Source organism: Chaetodon trifascialis, chromosome 8, assembly GCF_039877785.1.
Source record: "Chaetodon trifascialis isolate fChaTrf1 chromosome 8, fChaTrf1.hap1, whole genome shotgun sequence".
NCBI lineage: Eukaryota > Metazoa > Chordata > Actinopteri > Chaetodontiformes > Chaetodontidae > Chaetodon > Chaetodon trifascialis.
The window spans coordinates 28,942,743-28,966,748 of NC_092063.1; the positions used below are offsets into that span (position 1 = coordinate 28,942,743).

A 24,006-nucleotide genomic window follows, 5' to 3' on the forward strand; every position below is an offset into this window, starting at 1 on the left:
TTATAATGGGTGTGTATTGCACGGAATGTTCGCGCTAGAGTGGAGGGGATTAACTGCCAGAGTGGAGAGAAGCTGTGAAAATTGTGTGAAACTTTTGTCTTTCCACGCTCCTCCAAAGCATAAATTTCGCTCTACGTGCGTCAAAATTTCCAAGGTTGTAGTGCCACTTGCGCTGATTCTCACGATGTGCCTGGCTAAGCGACAGGACTTACGGTTTTTGAGTTATGAGCCTCTGAGCGAGGAGAGCGCCTCTGACCTCGCCCATAAGGTCCAATACAAATGAAAAACGGAAGAGACAGAAACCAGCCGTTTTTTAACTCGCTCTAAAATCCGCATTTTTCAGCCCAGCGAAAAAAGAAAGTGATCAGAGTGTACAGCAAAGCCTTGTGGCTCTCACGGTGAAGAAATTTCGGCAATAGGAGTTTCGGTGTCGGCGTGAGAAGCGTTTGTTCGGAGGGTGGGCAGAGGCCAAATTCAGACGTTTCTCAGAGTCTCGCAGACCCGCAGGTGGCCTGATCTCAAGTTGCCATGGCAACCTCTGAGCCTAATTGCCTCTCCCACACACACACACATGGAGCTTTAGCTGCAGCTGTGCAGCTCAGTCAAATGATCAGTTCTCCATTAAGCTCTATAGTGACATGGTAACCAGCCACAGCCAAGCTACCTACTGGTGAGTTGTATGTGTTGGTGATGTAATGAGTGATGTTGGCCTGTTAGCGTTAGCCACAATGCTAACATGCTAATGCTAACATGAGGTCCTATGAACTTGTTGGTGCCTGGAGGTATACCTGTTGATGTCGGTTTGGTGGGCTAACATGCTAATGTTAGCATGCTAATGCTAATATGCTAACATACGTTAAAATGAATGTTCATTGCATTCTAATGGGGGTTCAGAGGTTTTTAATGTGATATTTGACATGCTAATGTTAGCATGCTAATGCTAACATGCTAACCTTGGCTAAAACGATTGGTAAGGCATTATAATGATGTTTGAGACCTTCTCAATGTGTTTTTTGATATGCTAATGTTAGCTTTACGTTGTGTTTTTAGTACTGGACACTGACCTCTGTCAGCAACACGGCCCGGCGTTTGGCACACGGCCCGGCGTTTGCGCACTGTATCACTCTCCAAATTTCCCGCCGAGGGGAATTTGTCTAGTTAGTGATACAGTGCTTTTGCCCTGAACACAGCAGGGGCGAAGCCCCTGCTGTGTTCAGTGCAAAGCACTGAACCACTATTGTTCTTCTGCGTGTTTCTTCTTCTTCTTCTTAAACTTATTATTATTCATCATCCGTACTTTTTTTGATTCGCTACTAGTCTGAAACGATAGCGAGCACCCAGGCGAATGATATATCAAAACGTGCGTCTCGATCGGGATCGGTGTGCTATTATTTTTCTCTACAGAATACGCGTTTTTCGCGTCGTAAGACGCGAAAAACGCACGAAAAAATCCCATAAGAAATGAATGGGGAGAGGCGAAAAAAGTGAAAAAATCTCCCCCTTTTTCAAAGGGTTACTGCTCGGGCATACTTTTACCTAGAGACGCCGTTCCAATTTTAAAACGTAGACACAAGTCTCGTGTATGGGTGTATTAAGTCTCGTTTTGATAGGTCGTATAGTTTTCGAGCAGTCGCAGTTCAATGACCGTGAGCGTTTTGGGAGAAATTGTGAGTTTATAATGGGTGTGTATTGCACGGAATGTTCGCGCTAGAGTGGAGGGGATTAACTGCCAGAGTGGAGAGAAGCACTGAAAATTGTGTGAAACTTTTGTCTTTCCACGCTCCTCCAAAGCACAAATTTCGCTCTACGTGCGCGAAACTTTCCAAGGTTGTAGTGCCGCTTGTGCTGATTCTCACGATGTGCCTGGCTAAGCGACAGGACTTACGGTTTTTGAGTTGTGAGCCTCTGAGCGAGGAGAGTGCCTCTGACCTCGCCCATAAGGTCCAATACAAATGAAAAATGGGAGAGACAGAAACCAGCCGTTTTTTAACTCGCTCTAAAATCCGCATTTTTCAGCCCAGTGAAAAAAGAAAGTGATCAGAGTGTACAGCAAAGCCTTGTGGCTCTCACGGTGAAGAAATTTCGGCAATAGGAGTTTCGGTGTCGGCGTGAGAAGCGTTTGTTCGGAGGGTGCGCAGAGGCCAAATTCAAACGTTTCTCAGAGTCTCGCAGACCCGCAGGTGGCCTGATCTCAAGTTGCCGTGGCAACCTCTGAGCCTAATTGCCTCTCCCACACACACACATATGTAGCTTTAGCTGCAGCTGTGCAGCTCAGTCAAATGATCAGTTCTCCATTAAGCTCTATAGTGACATGCTAACCAGCCACAGCCAAGCTACCTACTGGTGAGTTGTATGTGTTAGTGATGTAATGAGTGATGTTGGCCTGTTAGCGTTAGCCACAATGCTAACATGCTAATGCTAACATGAGGTCCTATGAACTTGTTGGTGCCTGGAGGTATACCTGTTGATGTCGGTTTGGTGTGCTAACATGCTAATGTTAGCATGCTAATGCTAATATGCTAACTTAGGCTAAAATGAATCTTGAAGGCGTTCTAATAATGGTTCAGAGGTTTTTAATGTGTTATTTGACATGCTAATTTAGCATGCTAATGCTAACATGCTAACATATGTTAAAATGATTGGTAAAGGCATTCTAAGGGTGTTTGAGACCTTCTCAATGTGTTTTTTGACATGCTAATGTCAGCTAAGCATTGTCGCCGATGCTGAAATTGGGTCCTATGAACGGGTTTGACTTGTCATATCGGGTTGCTGTGCTAATATGATGGCACTAGGCATGCGCACGGCCCGGCGTTTGGCACACGGCCCGGCGTTTGCGCACTGTATCACTCTCCAAATTTCCCGCCGAGGGGAATTTGTCTAGTTAGTGATACAGTGCTGAGCACTGAACACAGCAGGGGCGAAGCCCCTGCTGTGTTCAGTGCGAAGCACTGAACACTATTGTTCTTCTGCGCGTTTCTTCTTCTTCTTATTATTATTAGTGATACAGTGCTGAGCACTGAACACAGCAGGGGCGAAGCCCCTGCTGTGTTCAGTGCGAAGCACTGAACACTATTGTTCTTCTGCGTGTTTCTTCTTCTTCTTCTTCTTAAACTTATTATTATTCATCATCCGTACTTTTTTTGATTCGCTACTAGTCTGAAACGATAGCGAGCACCCAGGCGAATGATATATCAAAACGTGCGTCTCGATCGGGATCGGTGTGCTATTATTTTTCTCTACAGAATACGCGTTTTTCGCGTCGTAAGACGCGAAAAACGCACGAAAAAATCCCATTCAAAGTAAATGGGAGACGGCGAAAAATGCGACAAAATCTCCCCCTTTTTCAAAGGGCTACTGCTCGGGCATACTTTCACCTAGAGACGCCGTTCCAACTTTAAAACGTAAAAACAAGTCTCATCTATAGGTGTATTAAGTCTCGTTTTGATAGGTCGTATAGTTTTCGAGCAGTCGCAGTTCAATGACCGTGAGCGTTTTGGGAGAAATTGTGAGTTTATAATGGGTGTGTATTGCACGGAATGTTCGCGCTAGAGTGGAGGGGATTAACTGCCAGAGTGGAGAGAAGCTCTGAAAATTGTGTGAAACTTTCGTCTTTCCACGCTCCTCCAAAGCACAAATTTCGCTCTACGAGTATGAAAATTTCCAGAGTTGTAGTGCCGCTTGCGCTGATTCTCACGATGTGCCTGGCTAAGCGATAGGACTTACGGTTTTTGAGTTCTCAGCCTCTGAGCGAGGAGAGCGCCTCTGACCTCGCCCATAAGGTCCAATACAAATGAAAAACGGAAGAGACAGAAACCAGCCGTTTTTTAACTCGCTCTAAAATCCGCATTTTTCAGCCCAGCGAAAAAAGAAAGTGATCAGAGTGTACAGCAAAGCCTTGTGGCTCTCACGGTGAAGAAATTTCGGCAATAGGAGTTTCGGTGTCGGCGTGAGAAGCGTTTGTTCGGAGGGTGCGCAGAGGCAAAATTCAGACGTTTCTCAGACTCTCGCAGACCCGCAGGTGGCCTGATCTCAAGTTGCCATGGCAACCTCTGAGCCTAATTGCCTCTCCCACACACACACATATGTAGCATGAGCTGCAGCTGTGCAGCTCAGTCAAATGATCAGTTCTCCATTAAGCTCTGTAGTGACATGCTAACCAGCCACAGCCAAGCTACCTACTGGTGAGTTATATGTGTTAGTCATGTAATGAGTGATGTTGGGCTGTTAGCATTAGCCACAATGCTAACATGCTAATGCTAACATGAGGTCCTATGAACTTGGTGGTGTGTGGAGGTTTGACTAGTGATGTCGGGTTGTTGTGCTAACATGCTAATGATAGCATGCTAATGCTAATATGCTAACATACGTTAAAATGAATGTTCATTGCGTCCTAATGGGGGTTCAGAGGTTTTTAATGTGATATTTGACATGCTAATGTTAGCATGCTAATGCTAAAATGCTAACATAGGTTGAAATGATTGGTAAAGGCATTCTAATGGTGTTTGAGACCTTTTCAATGTGTTTTTTGACATGCTAATGTCAGCTTAGCATTGTCGCTGATAGGCACGCGCACGGCCCGGCGTTTGCGCACACGGCCCGGCGTTTGCGCACTGTATCACTCTCCAAATTTCCCGCCGAGGGGAATTTGTCTAGTTATTTTTCATCTTCCGTACTTTTTTTGATTCGCTACTAGTCAAAAACGATAGCGAGCACCCAGGCGAATTATATATCAAAACGTGCGGCTCGATCGGACTCGGTGTGCTATTATTTTTCTCTACAGAATACGCGTTTTTCGCGTCGTAAGACGCGAAAAACGCAAAACGTCGTCCCCACGGCAACCGCTGGATTTTCAATGGGTGTGTATTGCGCGGAATGTTCGCGCTAGAGTGGAGGGGATTAACTGCCAGAGTGGAGAGACGCTCTGAAAAGTGTCTGAAACTTTCGTCTTTCCACGCTCCTCCAAGGCACAAATTTCGCTCTATGCGCGTGAAAATTTCCAGGGTTGTAGTGCCGCTTGCGCTGATTCTCACAATGTGCCTGGCTAAACGATAGAACTCACGGTTTTTGAGTTCTCAGCCTCTGAGCGAGGAGAGCGCCTCTGACCTCGCCCATAAGGTCCAATACAAATCAAAAACCGGAGAGACAGAAACCGACCGTTTTTTAACTCGCTGTAAAATCCGCTTTTTTGAGCCCAGCGGAAAAAGAAAGTGATCATCTTGTAGAGCAAAGCCTTGTGGCTCTCACGGTGAAAAAATTTTGGCAATAGGAGTTTCGGTGTAGGCGTGAGAAGCGTTTGTTCGAGGGGTACGCAGAGGCCAAATTCAGACGTTTCTCAGGCTCGTCTCATGCGTTTCCCATAAGAAATGAATGGGACGAGCCGAAAAATGCAAAAAAATCTCCCCCTTTTTCAAAGGGCTACTGCTCCGGCATACTTTCACCTAGAGACGCCATTCCAACTTTAAAATGTAGACACAAATCTCGTCTATTGGTGTCTTAAATCTCGTTTTGATAGGTCATGTAGTTTTTGATCAGTCGCCGTTCAATGACCGTGACCGTTTTTGGGAAAAATTGTGACTTTATAATGAGTGTGTATTGCACGGAATGTTGTGTTAGAGTGGAGGGGTTTAACTGCCAGAGTGGAGAGAAGCTCTGAAAATTGCCTGAAACTTTCGTCTTTCAACGCTCCTCCAAAGCAGAAATTTCGCTCTACGTGCGTCAAAATTTCCAGAGTTGTAGTGCCGCTTGTGCTGATGCTCACGATGTGCCTGGCTAAGCGATAGGACTTGCGGTTTTTGAGTTATGATCCTCTGAGCGAGGAGAGTACCTCTGACCTCGCCCATAAGGTCCAATACAAATCAAAAACAGGAGAAACAGAAACCAACCATGTTTTTAACTCGCTGTAAAATCCGCAATTTTGACCCCAGCGAAAAAACAAAGTGATCAGCGTGTACAGCAAAGCCTTGTGGCTCTGACGGTGAAAAAATTTTGGCAATAGGACTTTCGGTCTTCGTGTGAGAAGCGTTTGTTCGAGGGGTGCGCAGAGGCCAAATTCAGACATTTCTGTGTCTGCTCCTCATTGACTCTAATCAAATGCATGTGTGTCCGCACCTGTGTCTGAGTGGGTGACATCATGGATCAGGCCACCTCAAGTTTCCATGGCAACCTCTGAGCCTGATTGCCTCTCCCACACACACACACATATGTAGCTTTAGCTGCAGCTGTGCAGCTCAGTCAAATGATCAGTTCTCCATTAAGCTCTGTAGCGACATGCTAACCAGCCACAGCCAAGTTACCTACTGGTGAGTTGTATATGTTAGTGATGTAATGAGTGATGTTGGGCTCTTAGCATTAGCCACAATGCTAACATGCTAATGCTAACATGAGGTCCTATGAACTTGTTGGTGCCTGGAGGTATACCTGTTGATGTCGGTTTGGTGTGCTAACATGCTAATGTTAGCATGCTAATGCTAATATGCTAACATACGTTAAAATGAATGTTCATTGCGTCCTAATGGGGGTTCAGAGGTTTTTAATGTGATATTTGACATGCTAAGTTAGCATGCTAATGCTAACATGCTAACCTTGGCTAAAATGATTGGTAAGGCATTATAATGATGTTTGAGACCTTCTCAATGTGTTTTTTGACATGCTAATGTCAGCTTAGCATTGTCGCTGATAGGCACGTGCACGGCCCGGCGATTGCGCACTGTATCACTCTCCAAATTTCCCGCCGAGGGGAATTTGTCTAGTTAGTGATACAGTGCTGAGCACTGAACACAGCAGGGGCGAAGCCCCTGCTGTGTTCAGTGCGAAGCACTGAACACTATTGTTCTTCTGCGCGTTTCTTCTTCTTCTTCTTATTATTATTTTTCATCTTCCGTACTTTTTTTGATTCGCTACTAGTCAAAAACGATAGCGAGCACCCAGGCGAATTATATATCAAAACGTGCGGCTCGATCGGACTCGGTGTGCTATTATTTTTCTCTACAGAATACGCGTTTTTCGCGTCGTAAGACGCGAAAAACGCAAAACGTCGTCCCCACGGCAACCGCTGGATTTTCAATGGGTGTGTATTGCGCGGAATGTTCGGGCTAGAGTGGAGGGGATTAACTGCCAGAGTGGAGAGACGCTCTGAAAAGTGTCTGAAACTTTCGTCTTTCCACGCTCCTCCAAGGCACAAATTTCGCTCTACGTGCGTGAAAATTTCCAGGGTTGTAGTGCCGCTTGCGCTGATTCTCACAATGTGCCTGGCTAAACGATAGAACTCACGGTTTTTGAGTTCTCAGCCTCTGAGCGAGGAGAGCGCCTCTGACCTCGCCCATAAGGTCCAATACAAATCAAAAACCGGAGAGACAGAAACCGACCGTTTTTTAACTCGCTGTAAAATCCGCTTTTTTGAGCCCAGCGGAAAAAGAAAGTGATCATCTTGTAGAGCAAAGCCTTGTGGCTCTCACGGTGAAAAAATTTTGGCAATAGGAGTTTCGGTGTAGGCGTGAGAAGCGTTTGTTCGAGGGGTACGCAGAGGCCAAATTCAGACGTTTCTCAGGCTCGTCTCATGCGTTTCCCATAAGAAATGAATGGGACGAGCCGAAAAATGCAAAAAAATCTCCCCCTTTTTCAAAGGGCTACTGCTCCGGCATACTTTCACCTAGAGACGCCATTCCAACTTTAAAACGTAGACACAAATCTCGTCTATTCGTGTCTTAAATCTCGTTTTGATAGGTCATGTAGTTTTTGATCAGTCGCCGTTCAATGACCGTGACCGTTTTTGGGAAAAATTGTGACTTTATAATGAGTGTGTATTGCACGGAATGTTGTGTTAGAGTGGAGGGGTTTAACTGCCAGAGTGGAGAGAAGCTCTGAAAATTGCCTGAAACTTTCGTCTTTCAACGCTCCTCCAAAGCAGAAATTTCGCTCTACGTGCGTCAAAATTTCCAGAGTTGTAGTGCCGCTTGTGCTGATGCTCACGATGTGCCTGGCTAAGCGATAGGACTTGCGGTTTTTGAGTTATGATCCTCTGAGCGAGGAGAGTACCTCTGACCTCGCCCATAAGGTCCAATACAAATCAAAAACAGGAGAAACAGAAACCAACCATGTTTTTAACTCGCTGTAAAATCCGCAATTTTGACCCCAGCGAAAAAACAAAGTGATCAGTGTGTACAGCAAAGCCTTGTGGCTCTGACGGTGAAAAAATTTTGGCAATAGGACTTTTGGTCTTCGTGTGAGAAGCGTTTGTTCGAGGGGTGCGCAGAGGCCAAATTCAGACATTTCTGTGTCTGCTCCTCATTGACTCTAATCAAATGCATGTGTGTCCGCACCTGTGTCTGAGTGGGTGACATCATGGATCAGGCCACCTCAAGTTTCCATGGCAACCTCTGAGCCTGATTGCCTCTCCCACACACACACACATATGTAGCTTTAGCTGCAGCTTTGCAGCTCAGTCAAATGATCAGTTCTCCATTAAGCTCTGTAGCGACATGCTAACCAGCCACAGCCAAGTTACCTACTGGTGAGTTGTATATGTTAGTGATGCAATGAGTGATGTTGGGCTCTTAGCATTAGCCACAATGCTAACATGCTAATGCTAACATGAGGTCCTATGAACTTGTTGGTGCCTGGAGGTATACCTGTTGATGTCGGTTTGGCGTGCTAACATGTTAATGTTAGCATGCTAATGCTAATATGCTAACATACGTTAAAATGAATGTTCATCGCATTCTAATGGGGGTTCAGAGGTTTTTAATGTGATATTTGACATGCTAATTTTAGCATGCTAATGCTAACATGCTAACCTTGGCTAAAATGATTGGTAAGGCATTATAATGATGTTTGAGACCTTCTCAATGTGTTTTTTGATATGCTAATGTTAGCTTTGCGTTGTGTTTTTAGTACTGGACACTGACCTCTGTCAGCAACACGGCCCGGCGTTTGCGCACTGTATCACTCTCCAAATTTCCCGCCGAGGGGAATTTGTCTAGTTAGTGATACAGTGCTTTTGCCCTGAACACAGCAGGGGCGAAGCCCCTGCTGTGTTCAGTGCAAAGCACTGAACCACTATTGTTCTTCTGTGCGCTTCTTCTTCTTCTTCTTCTTCTTCTTATTATTCATCTTCCGTACTTTTTTCGGTTCGCTACTAGTCTAAAACGATAGCGAGCACCCAGGCGAATTATATATCAAAACGTGCGGCTTGATCGGGAATCGATGGCTATTATTTTTCTCTACAGAATACGCGTTTTTCGCGTCGTAAGACGCGAAAAACGCACGAAAAAATCCCATTCAAAGTAAATGGGAGACGGCGAAAAATGCGACAAAATCTCCCCCTTTTTCAACGAGCTACTGCTCCGGCATACTTTGACCTAGAGATGCCGTTCCAACTTTAAAACGTAGACACAAGTCTCGTGTATGGGTGTATTAAGTCTCATTTTGATAGGTCGTATAGTTTTCGAGCAGTCGCAGTTCAATGACCGTGAGCGTTTTGGGAAAAATTGTGAGTTTATAATGGGTGTGTATTGCACGGAATGTTCGCGCTAGAGTGGAGGGGATTAACTGCCAGAGTGTAGAGAAGCTCTGAAAATTGCGTGAAACTTTTGTTTTCCACGCTCCTCCAAAGCACAAATTTCGCTGTACCTGCGCGAAACTTTCCAAGGTTGTAGTGCCGCTTGCGCTGATTCTCATGATGTGCCTGGCTAAGCGACAGGACTTACGGTTTTTGAGTTGTGAGCCTCTGAGCGAGGAGAGCGCCTCTGACCTCGCCCATAAGGTCCAATACAAATGAAAAATGGGAGAGACAGAAACCAGCCGTTTTTTAACTCGCTCTAAAATCCGCATTTTTCAGCCCAGCGAAAAAAGAAAGTGATCAGAGTGTACAGCAAAGCCTTGTGGCTCTCACGGTGAAGAAATTTCGGCAATAGGAGTTTCGTTGTCGGCGTGAGAAGCGTTTGTTCGGAGGGTGCGCAGAGGCCAAATTCAGACGTTTCTCAGAGTCTCGCAGACCCGCAGGTGGCCTGATCTCAAGTTGCCGTGGCAACCTCTGAGCCTAATTGCCTCTCCCACACACACACATATGTAGCTTTAGCTGCAGCTGTGCAGCTCAGTCAAATGATCAGTTCTCCATTAAGCTCTATAGTGACATGCTAACCAGCCACAGCCAAGCTACCTACTGGTGAGTTGTATTTGTTAGTGATGTAATGACTGATGTTGGCCTGTTAGCGTTAGCCACAATGCTAACATGCTAATGCTAACATGAGGTCCTATGAATTTGTTGGTGCCTGGAGGTATACCTGTTGATGTCGGGTTGTTGTGCTAACATGCTAATGTTAGCATGCTAATGCTAATATGCTAACATACGTTAAAATGAATGTTCATTGCGTTGTAATGATGGTTCAGAGGTTTTTAATGTGATATTTGACATGCTAATGTTAGCATGCTAATGCTAACATGCTAACCTTGGCTAAAATGATTGGTAAAGGCATTATAATGATGTTTGAGACCTTCTCAATGTGTTTTTTGATATGCTAATGTTAGCTTTGTGTTGTGTTTTTAGTACTGGACACTGACCTCTGTCAGCAACACGGCCCGGCGTTTGGCACACGGCCCGGCGTTTGCGCACTGTATCACTCTCCAAATTTCCCGCCGAGGGGAATTTGTCTAGTTATTATTATTCTTCATCCGTACTTTTTTTGATTCGCTACTAGTCCTACAGTTTTGGGAGCACCTAGGCGAATGATATATCAAAACGTGCGTCTTGATCGGGATCGGTGTGCTATTATTTTTCTCTACAGAATACGCGTTTTTCGCGTCGTAAGACGCGAAAAACGCACGAAAAAATCCCATAAGAAATGAATGGGACGAGACGAAAAATGCGAAAAAATTTCCCCCTTTTTCAAAGGGTTACTGCTCGGGCATACTTTTACCTAGAGACGCCGTTCCAACTTTAAAACGTAGACACAAGTCTCGTCTATTGCCGTCTTAAATCTCGTTTTAATAGGTGGTATAATTTTGGAGCAGTCGCCGGTCAATGACCGTGAGCGTTTTGGGAGAAATTGTGAGTTTATAATGGGTGTGTATTGCACGGAATGTTCGCGCTAGAGTGGAGGGGATTAACTGCCAGAGTGGAGAGAAGCTGTGAAAATTGTGTGAAATTTTTGTCTTTCCACGCTCCTCCAAAGCACAAATTTCGCTCTACGCGCATGAAAATTTCCAAGGTTGTAGTGCCGCTTGCGCTGATTCTCACGATGTGCCTGGCTAAGCGACAGGACTTACGGTTTTTGAGTTGTGAGCCTCTGAGCGAGGAGAGCGCCTCTGACCTCGCCCATAAGGTCCAATACAAATGAAAAACGGGAGAGACAGAAACCAGCCGTTTTTTAACTCGCTCTAAAATCGGCATTTTTGAGCCCAGCGGAAAAAGAAAGTGATCAGCTTGTACAGCAAAGCCTTGTGGCTCTCACGGTGAAGAAATTTCGGCAATAGGAGTTTCGGTGTCGGCGTGAGAAGCGTTTGTTCGGAGGGTGCGCGGAGGCCAAATTCAGACGTTTCTCAGAGTCTCGCAGACCCGCAGGTGGCCTGATCTCAAGTTGCCGTGGCAACCTCTGAGCCTAATTGCCTCTCCCACACACACACATATGGAGCTTTAGCTGCAGCTGTGCAGCTCAGTCAAATGATCAGTTCTCCATTAAGCTCTATAGTGACATGCTAACCAGCCACAGCCAAGCTACCTACTGGTGAGTTGTATGTGTTAGTGATGTAATGAGTGATGTTGGCCTGTTAGCGTTAGCCACAATGCTAACATGCTAATGCTAACATGAGGTCCTATGAACTTGTTGGTGCCTGGAGGTATACCTGTTGATGTCGGTTTGGCGTGCTAACATGCTAATGTTAGCATGCTAATGCTAATATGCTAACTTAGGCTAAAATGAATCTTGAAGGCGTTCTAATAATGGTTCAGAGGTTTTTAATGTGTTATTTGACATGCTAATTTAGCATGCTAATGCTAACATGCTAACATATGTTAAAATGATTGGTAAAGGTATTCTAAGGGTGTTTGAGACCTTCTCAATGTGTTTTCTGACATGCTAATGTCAGCTAAGCATTGTCGCCGATGCTGAAATTGGGTCCCATGAACGGGTTTGACTTTGATATCGGGCTGCCGTGCTAATAGCCACGCGCACGGGCCGGCGTTTGGCACACGGCCCGGCGTTTGCGCACTGTATCACTCTCCAAATTTCCCGCCGAGGGGAATTTGTCTAGTTAGTGATACAGTGCTGAGCACTGAACACAGCAGGGGCGAAGCCCCTGCTGTGTTCAGTGCGAAGCACTGAACACTATTGTTCTTCTGCGTGTTTCTTCTTCTTCTTCTTATTATTAAACTTATTTTTCCTCTTCCGTACCTTTTTTCGGTTCGCTACTAGTCAAAAACGATAGCGAGCACCCAGGCAAATTATATATCAAAACGTGCGGCTCGATCGGGAATCGATGGCTATTATTTTTCTCTACAGAATACGCGTTTTTCGCGTCGTAAGACGCGAAAAACGCAAAACGTCGTCCCCACGGCAACCGCTGGATTTTCAATGGGTGTGTATTGCGCGGAATGTTCGCGCTAGAGTGGAGGGGATTAACTGCCAGAGTGGAGAGACGCTCTGAAAATTGGCTGAAACTTTCGTCTTTCCACGCTCCTCCAAGGCACAAATTTCGCTCTACGCGCGTGAAAATTTCCAGGGTTGTAGTGCCGCTTGCGCTGATTCTCACAATGTGCCTGGCTAAATGATAGAACTCACGGTTTTTGAGTTCTCAGCCTCTGAGCGAGGAGAGTACCTCTGACCTCGCCCATAAGGTCCAATACAAATCAAAAACAGGAGAGACAGAAGTCAGACATTTTTTTAACTCGCTGTAAAATCCGCTTTTTTGAGCCCAGCGGAAAAAGAAAGTGATCATCTTGTAGAGCAAAGCCTTGTGGCTCTCACGGTGAAAAAATTTTGGCAATAGGAGTTTCGGTGTAGGCGTGAGAAGCGTTTGTTCGAGGGGTACGCAGAGGCCAAATTCAGACGTTTCTCAGGCTCGTCTCATGCGTTTCCCATAAGAAATGAATGGGACGAGCCGAAAAATGCAAAAAAATCTCCCCCTTTTTCAAAGGGCTACTGCTCCGGCATACTTTCACCTAGAGACGCCATTCCAACTTTAAAACGTAGACACAAATCTCGTCTATTGGTGTCTTAAATCTCGTTTTGATAGGTCATGTAGTTTTTGATCAGTCGCCGTTCAATGACCGTGACCGTTTTTGGGAAAAATTGTGACTTTATAATGAGTGTGTATTGCACGGAATGTTGTGTTAGAGTGGAGGGGTTTAACTGCCAGAGTGGAGAGAAGCTCTGAAAATTGCCTGAAACTTTCGTCTTTCAACGCTCCTCCAAAGCAGAAATTTCGCTCTACGTGCGTCAAAATTTCCAGAGTTGTAGTGCCGCTTGTGCTGATGCTCACGATGTGCCTGGCTAAGCGATAGGACTTGCGGTTTTTGAGTTATGATCCTCTGAGCGAGGAGAGTACCTCTGACCTCGCCCATAAGGTCCAATACAAATCAAAAACAGGAGAAACAGAAACCAACCATGTTTTTAACTCGCTGTAAAATCCGCAATTTTGACCCCAGCGAAAAAACAAAGTGATCAGCGTGTACAGCAAAGCCTTGTGGCTCTGACGGTGAAAAAATTTTGGCAATAGGACTTTCGGTCTTCGTGTGAGAAGCGTTTGTTCGAGGGGTGCGCAGAGGCCAAATTCAGACATTTCTGTGTCTGCTCCTCATTGACTCTAATCAAATGCATGTGTGTCCGCACCTGTGTCTGAGTGGGTGACATCATGGATCAGGCCACCTCAAGTTTCCATGGCAACCTCTGAGCCTGATTGCCTCTCCCACACACACACACATATGTAGCTTTAGCTGCAGCTTTGCAGCTCAGTCAAATGATCAGTTCTCCATTAAGCTCTGTAGCGACATGCTAACCAGCCACAGCCAAGTTACCTACTGGTGAGTTGTATATGTTAGTGATGTAATGAGTGATGTTGGGCTCTTAGCATTAGCCACAATGCTAACATGCTAATGCTAACATGAGGTCCTATGAACTTGTTGGTGCCTGGAGGTATACCTGTTGATGTCGGTTTGGCGTGCTACCATGCTAATGTTAGCATGCTAATGCTAATATGCTAACATACGTTAAAATGAATGTTCATCGCATTCTAATGGGGGTTCAGAGGTTTTTAATGTGATATTTGACATGCTAATTTTAGCATGCTAATGCTAACATGCTAACCTTGGCTAAAATGATTGGTAAGGCATTATAATGATATTTGAGACCTTCTCAATGTGTTTTTTGATATGCTAATGTTAGCTTTGCGTTGTGTTTTTAGTACTGGACACTGACCTCTGTCAGCAACACGGCCCGGCGTTTGCGCACTGTATCACTCTCCAAATTTCCCGCCGAGGGGAATTTGTCTAGTTAGTGATACAGTGCTGAGCACTGAACACAGCAGGGGCGAAGCCCCTGCTGTGTTCAGTGCGAAGCACTGAACACTATTGTTCTTCTGCGTGTTTCTTCTTCTTCTTAAACTTATTATTATTCATCATCCGTACTTTTTTTGATTCGCTACTAGTCCTACAGTTTTGGGAGCACCTAGGCGAATGATATATCAAAACGTGCGTCTTGATCGGGATCGGTGTGCTATTATTTTTCTCTACAGAATACGCGTTTTTCGCGTCGTAAGACGCGAAAAACGCACGAAAAAATCCCATTCAAAGTAAATGGGAGACGGCGAAAAATGCGACAAAATTTCCCCCTTTTTCAACGAGCTACTACTCCGGCATACGTTGACCTAGAGACGCCGTTCCAATTTTAAAACGTAGACACAAGTCTCGTGTATGGATGTAGTAATTCTCGTTTCGGTAGGTCGTATAGTTTTGGAGCAGTCGCCGTTCGATGACCACAAGCGTTTTGGGAGAAATTGTGAGTTTATAATGGGTGTGTATTGCACGGAATGTTCGCGCTAGAGTGGAGGGGATTAACTGCCAGAGTGGAGAGAAGCTCTGAAAATTGTGTGAAACTTTTGTCTTTCCACGCTCCTCCAAAGCACAAATTTCGCTCTACGTGCGCGAAACTTTCCAAGGTTGTAGTGCCGGCTGCGCTGATTCTCACGATGTGCCTGGCTAAGCGACAGGACTTACGGTTTTTGAGTTGTGAGCCTCTGAGCGAGGAGAGCGCCTCTGACCTCGCCCATAAGGTCCAATACAAATGAAAAATGGGAGAGACAGAAACCAGCCGTTTTTTAACTCGCTCTAAAATCCGCATTTTTCAGCCCAGCGAAAAAAGAAAGTGATCAGAGTGGACAGCAAAGCCTTGTGGCTCTCACGGTGAAGAAATTTCGGCAATAGGAGTTTCGGTGGTGGCGTGAGAAGCGTTTGTTCGGAGGGTGCGCAGAGGCCAAATTCAGACGTTTCTCAGAGTCTCGCAGACCCGCAGGTGGCCTGATCTCAAGTTGCCGTGGCAACCTCTGAGCCTGAGTGCCTCTCCCACACACACACATGTGTAGCTTGAGCTGCAGCTGTGCAGCTCAGTCAAATGATCAGTTCTCCATTAAGCTCTATAGTGACATGCTAACCAGCCACAGCCAAGCTACCTACTGGTGAGTTGTATGTGTTAGTGATGTAATGAGTGATGTTGGCCTGTTAGCGTTAGCCACAATGCTAACATGCTAATGCTAACATGAGGTCCTATGAACTTGTTGGTGCCTGGAGGTATACCTGTTGATGTCGGTTTGGTAATGTTGGTAATGCTAATATGCTAACTTAGGCTAAAATGAATCTTGAAGGCGTTCTCATAATGGTTCAGAGGTTTTTAATGTGTTATTTGACATGCTAACTTAGCATGCTAATGCTAACATGCTAACATATGTTAAAATGATTGGTAAAGGCATTCTAAGGGTGTTTGAGACCTTCTCAATGTGTTTTCTGACATGCTAATGTCAGCTAAGCATTGTCGCCGATGCTGAAATTGGGTCCCATGAACGGGTTTGACTTTGATATCGGGCTGCCGTGCTAATAGCCACGCGCACGGGCCGGCGTTTGGCACACGGCCCGGCGTTTGCGCACTGTATCACTCTCCAAATTTCCCGCCGAGGGGAATTTGTCTAGTTAGGGCCACGGGGCATTCGCCCGAGCCCTATTGCCCCTACAGCTATGAAATAGCTGTAGGGCAATAGGGCTCGGGGCGAAGCCCCGAGCCCTATTGTTATTCTGCGTGTTTTTTCTTATTATTCTTCCTCTTCCGTGTCAAATTTTGATTCGCTACTAGTCCTAGAGTTTTGAGAGCACCCAGGCGAATTATATATCAAAACGTGCGGCTCGATCGGGATCGCTGTGCTATTATTTTTCTCGGCAAAATACGCGTTTTTCGCGTCGTAAGACGCGAAAAACGCAAAACCCGTCACCGCGGCAACCGCTTGAGATTTCAATGGGTGTGTATTGCACGGAATGTTCGCGCTAGAGTGGAGGGGATTAACTGCCAGAGTGGAGAGAAGCACTGAAAATTGCCTGAAACTTTCGGCTTTCCACGCTCCTCCAAAGCACAAATTTCGCTCTACGCACGTCAAAATTTCCAGAGTTGTAGTGCCACTTGTGCTGATTCTCACGATGTGTCTGGCTAAGCGATAGGAACTACGGTTTTTGAGTTCTCAGCCTCTGAGCGAGGAGAGCGCCTCTGACCTCGCCCATAAGGTCCAATACAAATCAAAAACGGGCGAGACAGAAACCAGCCATTTTTTAACTCGCTGTGAAATCCGCATTTTTGAGCTCAGCCAAAAAGGAAAGTGATCAGCTTGTAGAGCAAAGCCTTGTGGCTCTCACGGTGAAAAAATTTCGTCAATAGGGGTTTCGGTCTTCGTGTGAGAAGCGTTTGTTCGAGGGGTGCGCAGGGGCCAAATTCAGACGTTTCTCAGGCTCGTCTCATGCGTTTCCCATAAGAAATGAATGGGACGAGCCGAAAAATGCGAAAAAATCTCCCCCTTTTTCAACGGACTACTGCTCCGGCATATGTTGACCTAGAGACGCCATTCGAACTTTCAAACGCAGACACAGGTCTCGTGTATTGGTGTATTAATTCTCGTTTTGATAGGTCGTATAGTTTTTGAGCAGTCGCAGTTAAATGACCGTGAGCGTTTTGGGAGAAATTGTGAGTTTATAATGGGTGTGTATTGCACGGAATGTTGTGCTAGAGTGGAGGGGATTAACTGCCAGAGTGGAGAGACGCTCTGAAAAGTGTTTGCAATTTTTTCTTTCCACGCTCCTCCAAGGCACAAATTTCGCTCTACGTGTGTGAAACTTTCCAGAGTTGTAGTGCCGCTTGCGCTGATTCTCACGATGTGCCTGGCTAAGCCATAGGACTTACGGTTTTTGAGTTCTCAGCCTCTGAGCGAGGAGAGCGCCTCTGACCTGGCCCATAAGGTCCAATACAAATCAAAAACTGGAGAAACAGAAACCAAGCCATTTTTTAACTCGCTGTAAAATCGCCATTTTTGACCCTAGTGAAAAAAGAAAGTGATCAGCGTGTTCAGCCAAGCCTTGTAGCTCTGATGGTGAAGAAATTTCGGCAATAGGAGTTTCGGTGTTGGCGTGAGAAGCGTTTGTTCGAGGGGTGCGCAGAGGCCAAATTCAGACGTTTCTGTCCCTGCTCCTAATTGACTCCAATCAAATGCACCTGTGTCTGCACCTGTGTCTGAGTGGGTGACATCATTGATCAGGCCACCTCAAGTTACAATGGCAACCACTGAGCCTCAGTACTTCTCTGAGCACCCCTCTCCCACACACACACATATGTAGCTTTAGCTGCAGCTATGCAGTGGCCTGACAATGAGCCACAGCCTAGCCTACTACTAGTGAGTTGTAAATGTTAGTGAGGTATTGGATGATGTTGCCCTGTTAGCATTAGCCACAATGCTAACATGCTAATGCTAAAATGCTAACCTTGGCTAAAATGAATGTTCATTGCGTTCTAATGGTGGTTCAGAGGTTTTTAATGTGTTATTCGACATGCTAATATTAGCATGCTAATGCTAACATGCTAACCTTGGCTAAAATGATTCTTGAGGGCGTTCTAATCATGGTTCAGAGGTTTTTAATGTGTTATTTGACATGCTAATGTTAGCCTAGCATGCTAATGCTAATATGCTAACTTAGGCTAAAATGACTCTTGACGGCGTTCTAATGATGGTTCAGATGTTTTTAACGTGTTATTTGACATGCTAATGTCAGCTTAGCATTAGCGGTTGGCATCGTCCGGCGGCGGCACCCGTGGCCCTTTCAAAATTTCCCAGGGGGAAATTGTCTAGTTGTATATTATTATTACAAATATTCATTTTATTTTTATTTATTGAATTAGCTTAGAATGTATTTTTGCATTTCTATTATCTTGGTTTATGTGTTCTCATCTGTCATTTTCTTTTTAATGTCTTTTTAATATTTTATTATTCTTATTTTATTACATTTTAGTGTCATTTTATGTATATGTTTTTAAATATAAATTTGATTATATCAAAAATTCAAATCATATTATTTACACCAGAACCAGTGGTGTTGCCTCCTATCTTGCCTGGCCAGGCCTTGGCGGTCCCCCTCCACCTGACATCCTGGCGGCTGCAGGCTCGGCCCAAAGGCCTGGGCTTGTTCTTCTGTAAGGTTCCTATTCACTGGACCAGCGTGGAGCGAGCTGGAGAGATCAGCAGCAGTAAGAGGGAGTGTCAGTCAGCAGACTTTGAGGACAACCTGAAGCGCAGTTTCAGGTGAATAGAGTCAGACATCTGGTTCTTGGTTCATGTTTTACTCACATCTGGTACTGTTCCCTTAATTCCTCTGTATCTTGCAGGTTTTGCGTGGTCATCAAGAAGGAGAACTACCCAGAACAGCAGCCTGCCAAAAGGGTTTCTGGCGGTGCAAAGCAGATCTACCGACAGCCAGGCCACACCATCTACCTGCTGCCCACCATGGTGCTGGCCAACCTGTTGCCCTGTGACCTCAACTATTATATCAAAGGAACGTCCATCAAAGGCTCAATGAAGCCGGGAAAAGAGGCCGTACTTCACTCTGCTGACACCTCGCAGAACATGGAGCTAGGTCAGGATTGTCATAGAGTGCTGTGTATTTGCAAAGTGTTTCCCGTGTTCTCTCTTCTTGTATTCATGATGTGTGTCCATCAGGGGTCCTGCTGGAGAACTTCCCTATGTGCAAAGAGCTGCTGATTCCTCCTGGGACGCAGAACTATGTAGTGCGCATGAGGCTGTATGACACCAACAAACATCTGCTTTGCCTCACCATCCGCATTGTTCTGCGGGCACAGGGGGCACTGAAGATCCTGATTTCTGCCCCCTATTGGCTTATCAACAAGACTGGTAACGTTTTCTTCTTGTTGTTAAAAACTGCAGTTGTGCAGATGAGAAAAAAAACCTAATCCTGTCATTGCTTTAAGAGCAAGCTTCTTTATTAACATTCCGTAAAGCAATGTTCTTCCCACAGGTCTGCCGTTAATTTTCCGTCAGGACAATGGCAAAGGCGATGCAGCAGGCCAGTTTGAAGAGCACGAACTGGCCCGAAGCCTCAGTCCATTACTATTCTGCTACACTGACAAGGAGCAGCCTGCTATGTAAGTGTGTGTCAGAGACCAGACCATTCTTTTCCTCTTTCTAGTGATGAGTACCTGAATCTGGATGATACATAATCTCTTAGGTAGTCAGCAATGTTCTACCCAACCATCTTCCTGGTGTTTTCATTCATAAATTTTCGCTTTCCATTTTGTCCCCATCTATTTTGATCGCAGGTGTACTATGCGGATCGGGAAAGGGATTCACCCAGATGGAGTTCCAGGCTGGTGCCAAGGCTTCTCCCTGGATGGAGGCAGTGGAGTCAGAGCGGTGAAGGTTATCCAGCATGGGAACAGGCCAGGCCTCATCTACAACATAGGCAAGTTGTTACATTCGCAATCAGCTCATTCTTCTTTAGCCACTGCTTTGTTGCCTTGGCCGTATGTTTTGGGTCATTGTCATGCTGGAAGACCAATCCACAACCCATCTTCAATGTTCTTGCTGAGGGAAGGAGGTTCCCCTTCAAGATTCTGCAGTACATGGCCCCGTTCATTGGCCCCTCAACGCTGTGAAGTCTTCCTGTAGCCTTTGCAGAGACATAGCCCCAAAGCATGATGTTACCCACCAGTGGGGATGGTGTTCTTGGGGTCACTAGTGAGCATTTCTCTGCCTCCAAACACGGTGAGTCAAGTTGATGCTAAAGAGCTCAATTTTGGTCTTATCTGACCACAACATATTCTCCCAAGCCTTATCTGAATCATTCAAGTGTTCATTGGCAAACTTCAGACGGGCCTGAACATGTGCCTTCTTGAGCAGTGGGACCTTGCAGGCACTGCAGGATCTCAATCCATTATGGCAAAGTCTGTTACCAATGGTTTTCTTGGTGATTGTGGTCCCAGCTGGCTTGAGATCATTTAGAAGTTCCTTCCGTGTAATTCTGGGCTGATCCCTCACCTTTCTCATGATCATCCTTACCCTAATGTTGCAATCAAAATTATCCCCATTGCATTTTAGGCTTATTGGCAAAATATACAATTCCTCAGCTGTTTGCAATAAACAAATTACACAAGAACTGTTTAAGTAGTTCAGTGAAACTAATATTACAAGGGTTTTGATCCAAATTCAACACAAAATGCTACTTTTAATGACTACTGCAGTGTCAAAATTATTCAACTCCTTCTTGGTATGCGGTCAGGCCCACACCGGACTCAGGGACTTGGACTCCCCTGCCATGCATAGTCCCCCGGTGCCCGGCTCACAAGCCAGCTGCAGGGAGTGGCAGGGAGATGTCCCTGACACTGCCCCACCACCCCGAGATGTTCCGGGATGAAAGGGGCGAAACATCAATGAGGGGTGGCTCCCGGCTGGCGACCCTGCAGCGCGCCCACTGGCACCGTTGGAGGTGCGACAGGCACTTATGCCCAGCAGGCTACATCTACCTGTACTCCCATCTATACAAGCATCTTTGATACTTAGTAGAGCACCCTTTTGCTGTTATGACGTGCTGCAAACCAACCAAGCCTTGGTGGACTTTGAGGTATGCTTATGATCATTGTCCTGTTGGAAGATCCAATGACGCCGAGCTTCAGCTTCCTCCCAGATGGCATGACATTTTTTCCTAAGATTTCCTGATACTTGACTGAATCCATCGTGCCCTCCACACACTGCAGGTTTCCAGTGCCAGGGGCAGCAAAGCAGCCCTAGAGCATCACTGAGCCACCGCCATGCTTCACTGTAGGCAGGGTGTTCTTTTCAACATATGCTTCATTCTTCGTCCTCCAGACATACTGCTGGTCCATATGCCCGAAAAGCTCCATTTTCATTACTCCACAGAATAGAATTCCAAAACCGACTTTTCTTCTGCTTTTGGGTCAGTAGTGGTGTACGTCTTGGAGTCTGGGCATGGAGCCCTTGAATGTTTAGTATGCGTCTTACTGTGCAAACTGAAACCTCAGTACCTTCTGCCACCAAGTCTTGCTGCAGGTGTTTTGCAGTCACTCAAGGGTTTTTTACCACTTGCCTCCTCAGGAATCTGGTTGAAGCCACTGATAGTTTCCTCTTTCTGCCATGTCTGGGTAGTGTAGCCAGTGTTCCTTTAACTTTGAACTTGCGAACTATGCTTCAAACTGTATCTCTACAAACATTCAGAGCTTTTGCTATCTTTTTGTATCCTTTTCCTTGTTTGTGCAAGGCAATGATCTCTTCTCTGAACTTTTTGGACAATTCTTTTGACTTAGCCATAGTTCTAACATCAAATCAAACGTATATCTCAACAAACTCCTAGCCAGTCCAGGTATTTATGTGTTCTATCTCAAGCACACTATGAACTAATGAAAAAAACTAATGAAGCCCTTGATTAGTTGCACTAAGGCTGTGTCTCAATTCAGGGGCTGCATCCTTCGGAGGACGCATTTGAAGGCCGATTACGTCATAGCGCTGCGCGAAGGCTGTCCCAATTCATCCAAATTTGAAGGGTCCTCCAAATGCAGCCGACAAATGCGTCCTCCTTTTCCCTGTTTTCGGAGGATGCATTGCTGCTATCCTTCGCGGCCTGCCATATCCCAAGATGCGTTGCGCACCGATTGTTTTTTTAACATTGGCGACCAACAGCACCAGCAGCACCATTATTATTGCTATTGTCGTTATTATATCGAACAATAATTTTGTCTGTTGACATAAAAGAAAAGATGCTTTACATGTCATTTTGTGAGCAAGGAGCAGACAGAGGAGTTTATTAAATTCCGTGGTCAAAACGACCACCCGTTTACAGGGGCCAAAAACACGGCCACACTCGGATGGAGGTAAATGTTTAGGCATAAATAAATAGCCCATTTGTTCTCTATACATGCTGTGTATGTGAAAGTTACAGGAACAAGGAACAAATATAATCTTTGGATCACATCAAATGAATGTCTTGTGTGTTTACCTTTTGTCATGCTTCACACATGTTTAGAACAATCCTGCAAAAAATGGGATTGACAAAAAATGATTGACAGGTGCTGATTTTTTTATGTTTTTTTTTTTCTGTTTGATTACGTTCTGTGTTGTTAGATTTAAATTGTTAATTAAAAATATTGTGTTCTAAATTAAAATCTTATAACCTCGTTACGTTATCTTTTCCATTTCTTATTTACAATATAAGTAGACTTTTGAACTACTTTTCAGTGACAACATAATTAGTTTATTTTTTCTGATACAATATGAATATTTCTATTTACAAGTGGGCATTCTTAAAATGTGCAACTGTTTACAAAAGATCAGCAGAAATTACTATTTACAGAGATTTGCAGAGAACATATATACAGTTGAGGCTGAGCAGGAGTCCCTGGTGGTGCTGCAAGATTATTGAAGCAAACAGTTTGCTGTTCCGATAACCGTGACCATCAGGACCGCTTGGAGGCTTGATCCTCACATGGCAGCCGTAGATTGCTCCAGCAGCTTTTCGAAAAGCTCTGTGTCTTGCTAGCCCTGCAAACCCCTGAGTTACTGCCGCCAGGTCTTCTGTGGACAGAAGAGACAGACCAAGGTCTCTATTGTGGCACCCCATCGGTATCGCCTTTCCTGGTGGAGAAGCTCCAGCAGCACCGCCAGGGACTCTCTGCTCACCCTAAAATCTTGTCTGGTGTCATGATTGTTGAAAAATAATAGCAGAACAGGAACACTGATTTTTATGCAGCAGTACATCGCCCTTGCCTGGATGGAGAAAGGAGGGTAAGAACAGGAGGATTAAACAAGAGCAACTGAATTTTAGTTGATACAACAACTCTAGTGAATGTTAAAGCTTAGACCAATAATGGTTCATTTCTCCATCTATTACACTTTGGCTTCTCAATATGGTTCTGAAGTTTAATACACAGCATTTTAATAGGCTATTGAATTAAGTCAGGGTTATTTACAGGGTTTGTACACATTTAACTATTCAATTCAAGCACTTTTCAGATCTTGAAAACATAGCATTAAAATTACAGCATACAGAACCCTGTATCAAGACTCATGGTTAAATGACATATATGTCAGACCATAGTTTATATGGCAAGCGTTTGTCACTAAACGGTATCGTTTATTAACAGGTATATTAATTACCATGAACTATGGTAGCTATGTATGAACATTAATATGGGTTAAAATAGCCGGTTAATGTTACCTCCCCACGGCGCTCTCCCAGCCAGGAGTTAAACAAGCCGCCAGTGTCGCAAAACCTCTGGCCCCATTGTCGTCTGTCATCTGTCTGTTATGTTTCCGTCGTCTTTCGGTCATGTTTCTGTTGTGTCTTCTGTTAAATTTTTGTCTCCGTACGTGTGTTTTTCCTGGGTTAGGTTATAAGTTATGACGTCGTGACGCAATCAGGAAATGCTCTGAAGGCTAGACCGTCCCATTTACCAATAGTGGCCTCTGTGG

At 45.1% G+C, this 24,006-nt stretch overlaps 1 protein-coding gene across 4 annotated transcripts in view; it reads left to right on the top strand.

The window, feature by feature from the left end:
* Positions 1-24,006, top strand: part of vps13d (vacuolar protein sorting 13 homolog D) — a 261,953-nt gene that overhangs the window by 144,547 nt on the left and 93,400 nt on the right. For all 4 annotated transcript variants that reach the window (XM_070967714.1, XM_070967716.1, XM_070967715.1 and 1 more), the window contains 5 exons: positions 18,597-18,813; positions 18,897-19,144; positions 19,228-19,419; positions 19,544-19,670; positions 19,845-19,987. In XM_070967714.1, the coding sequence (XP_070823815.1) occupies positions 18,597-18,813; positions 18,897-19,144; positions 19,228-19,419; positions 19,544-19,670; positions 19,845-19,987 (927 nt within the window). The remainder of the gene's footprint in view (positions 1-18,596; positions 18,814-18,896; positions 19,145-19,227; positions 19,420-19,543; positions 19,671-19,844; positions 19,988-24,006) is intronic.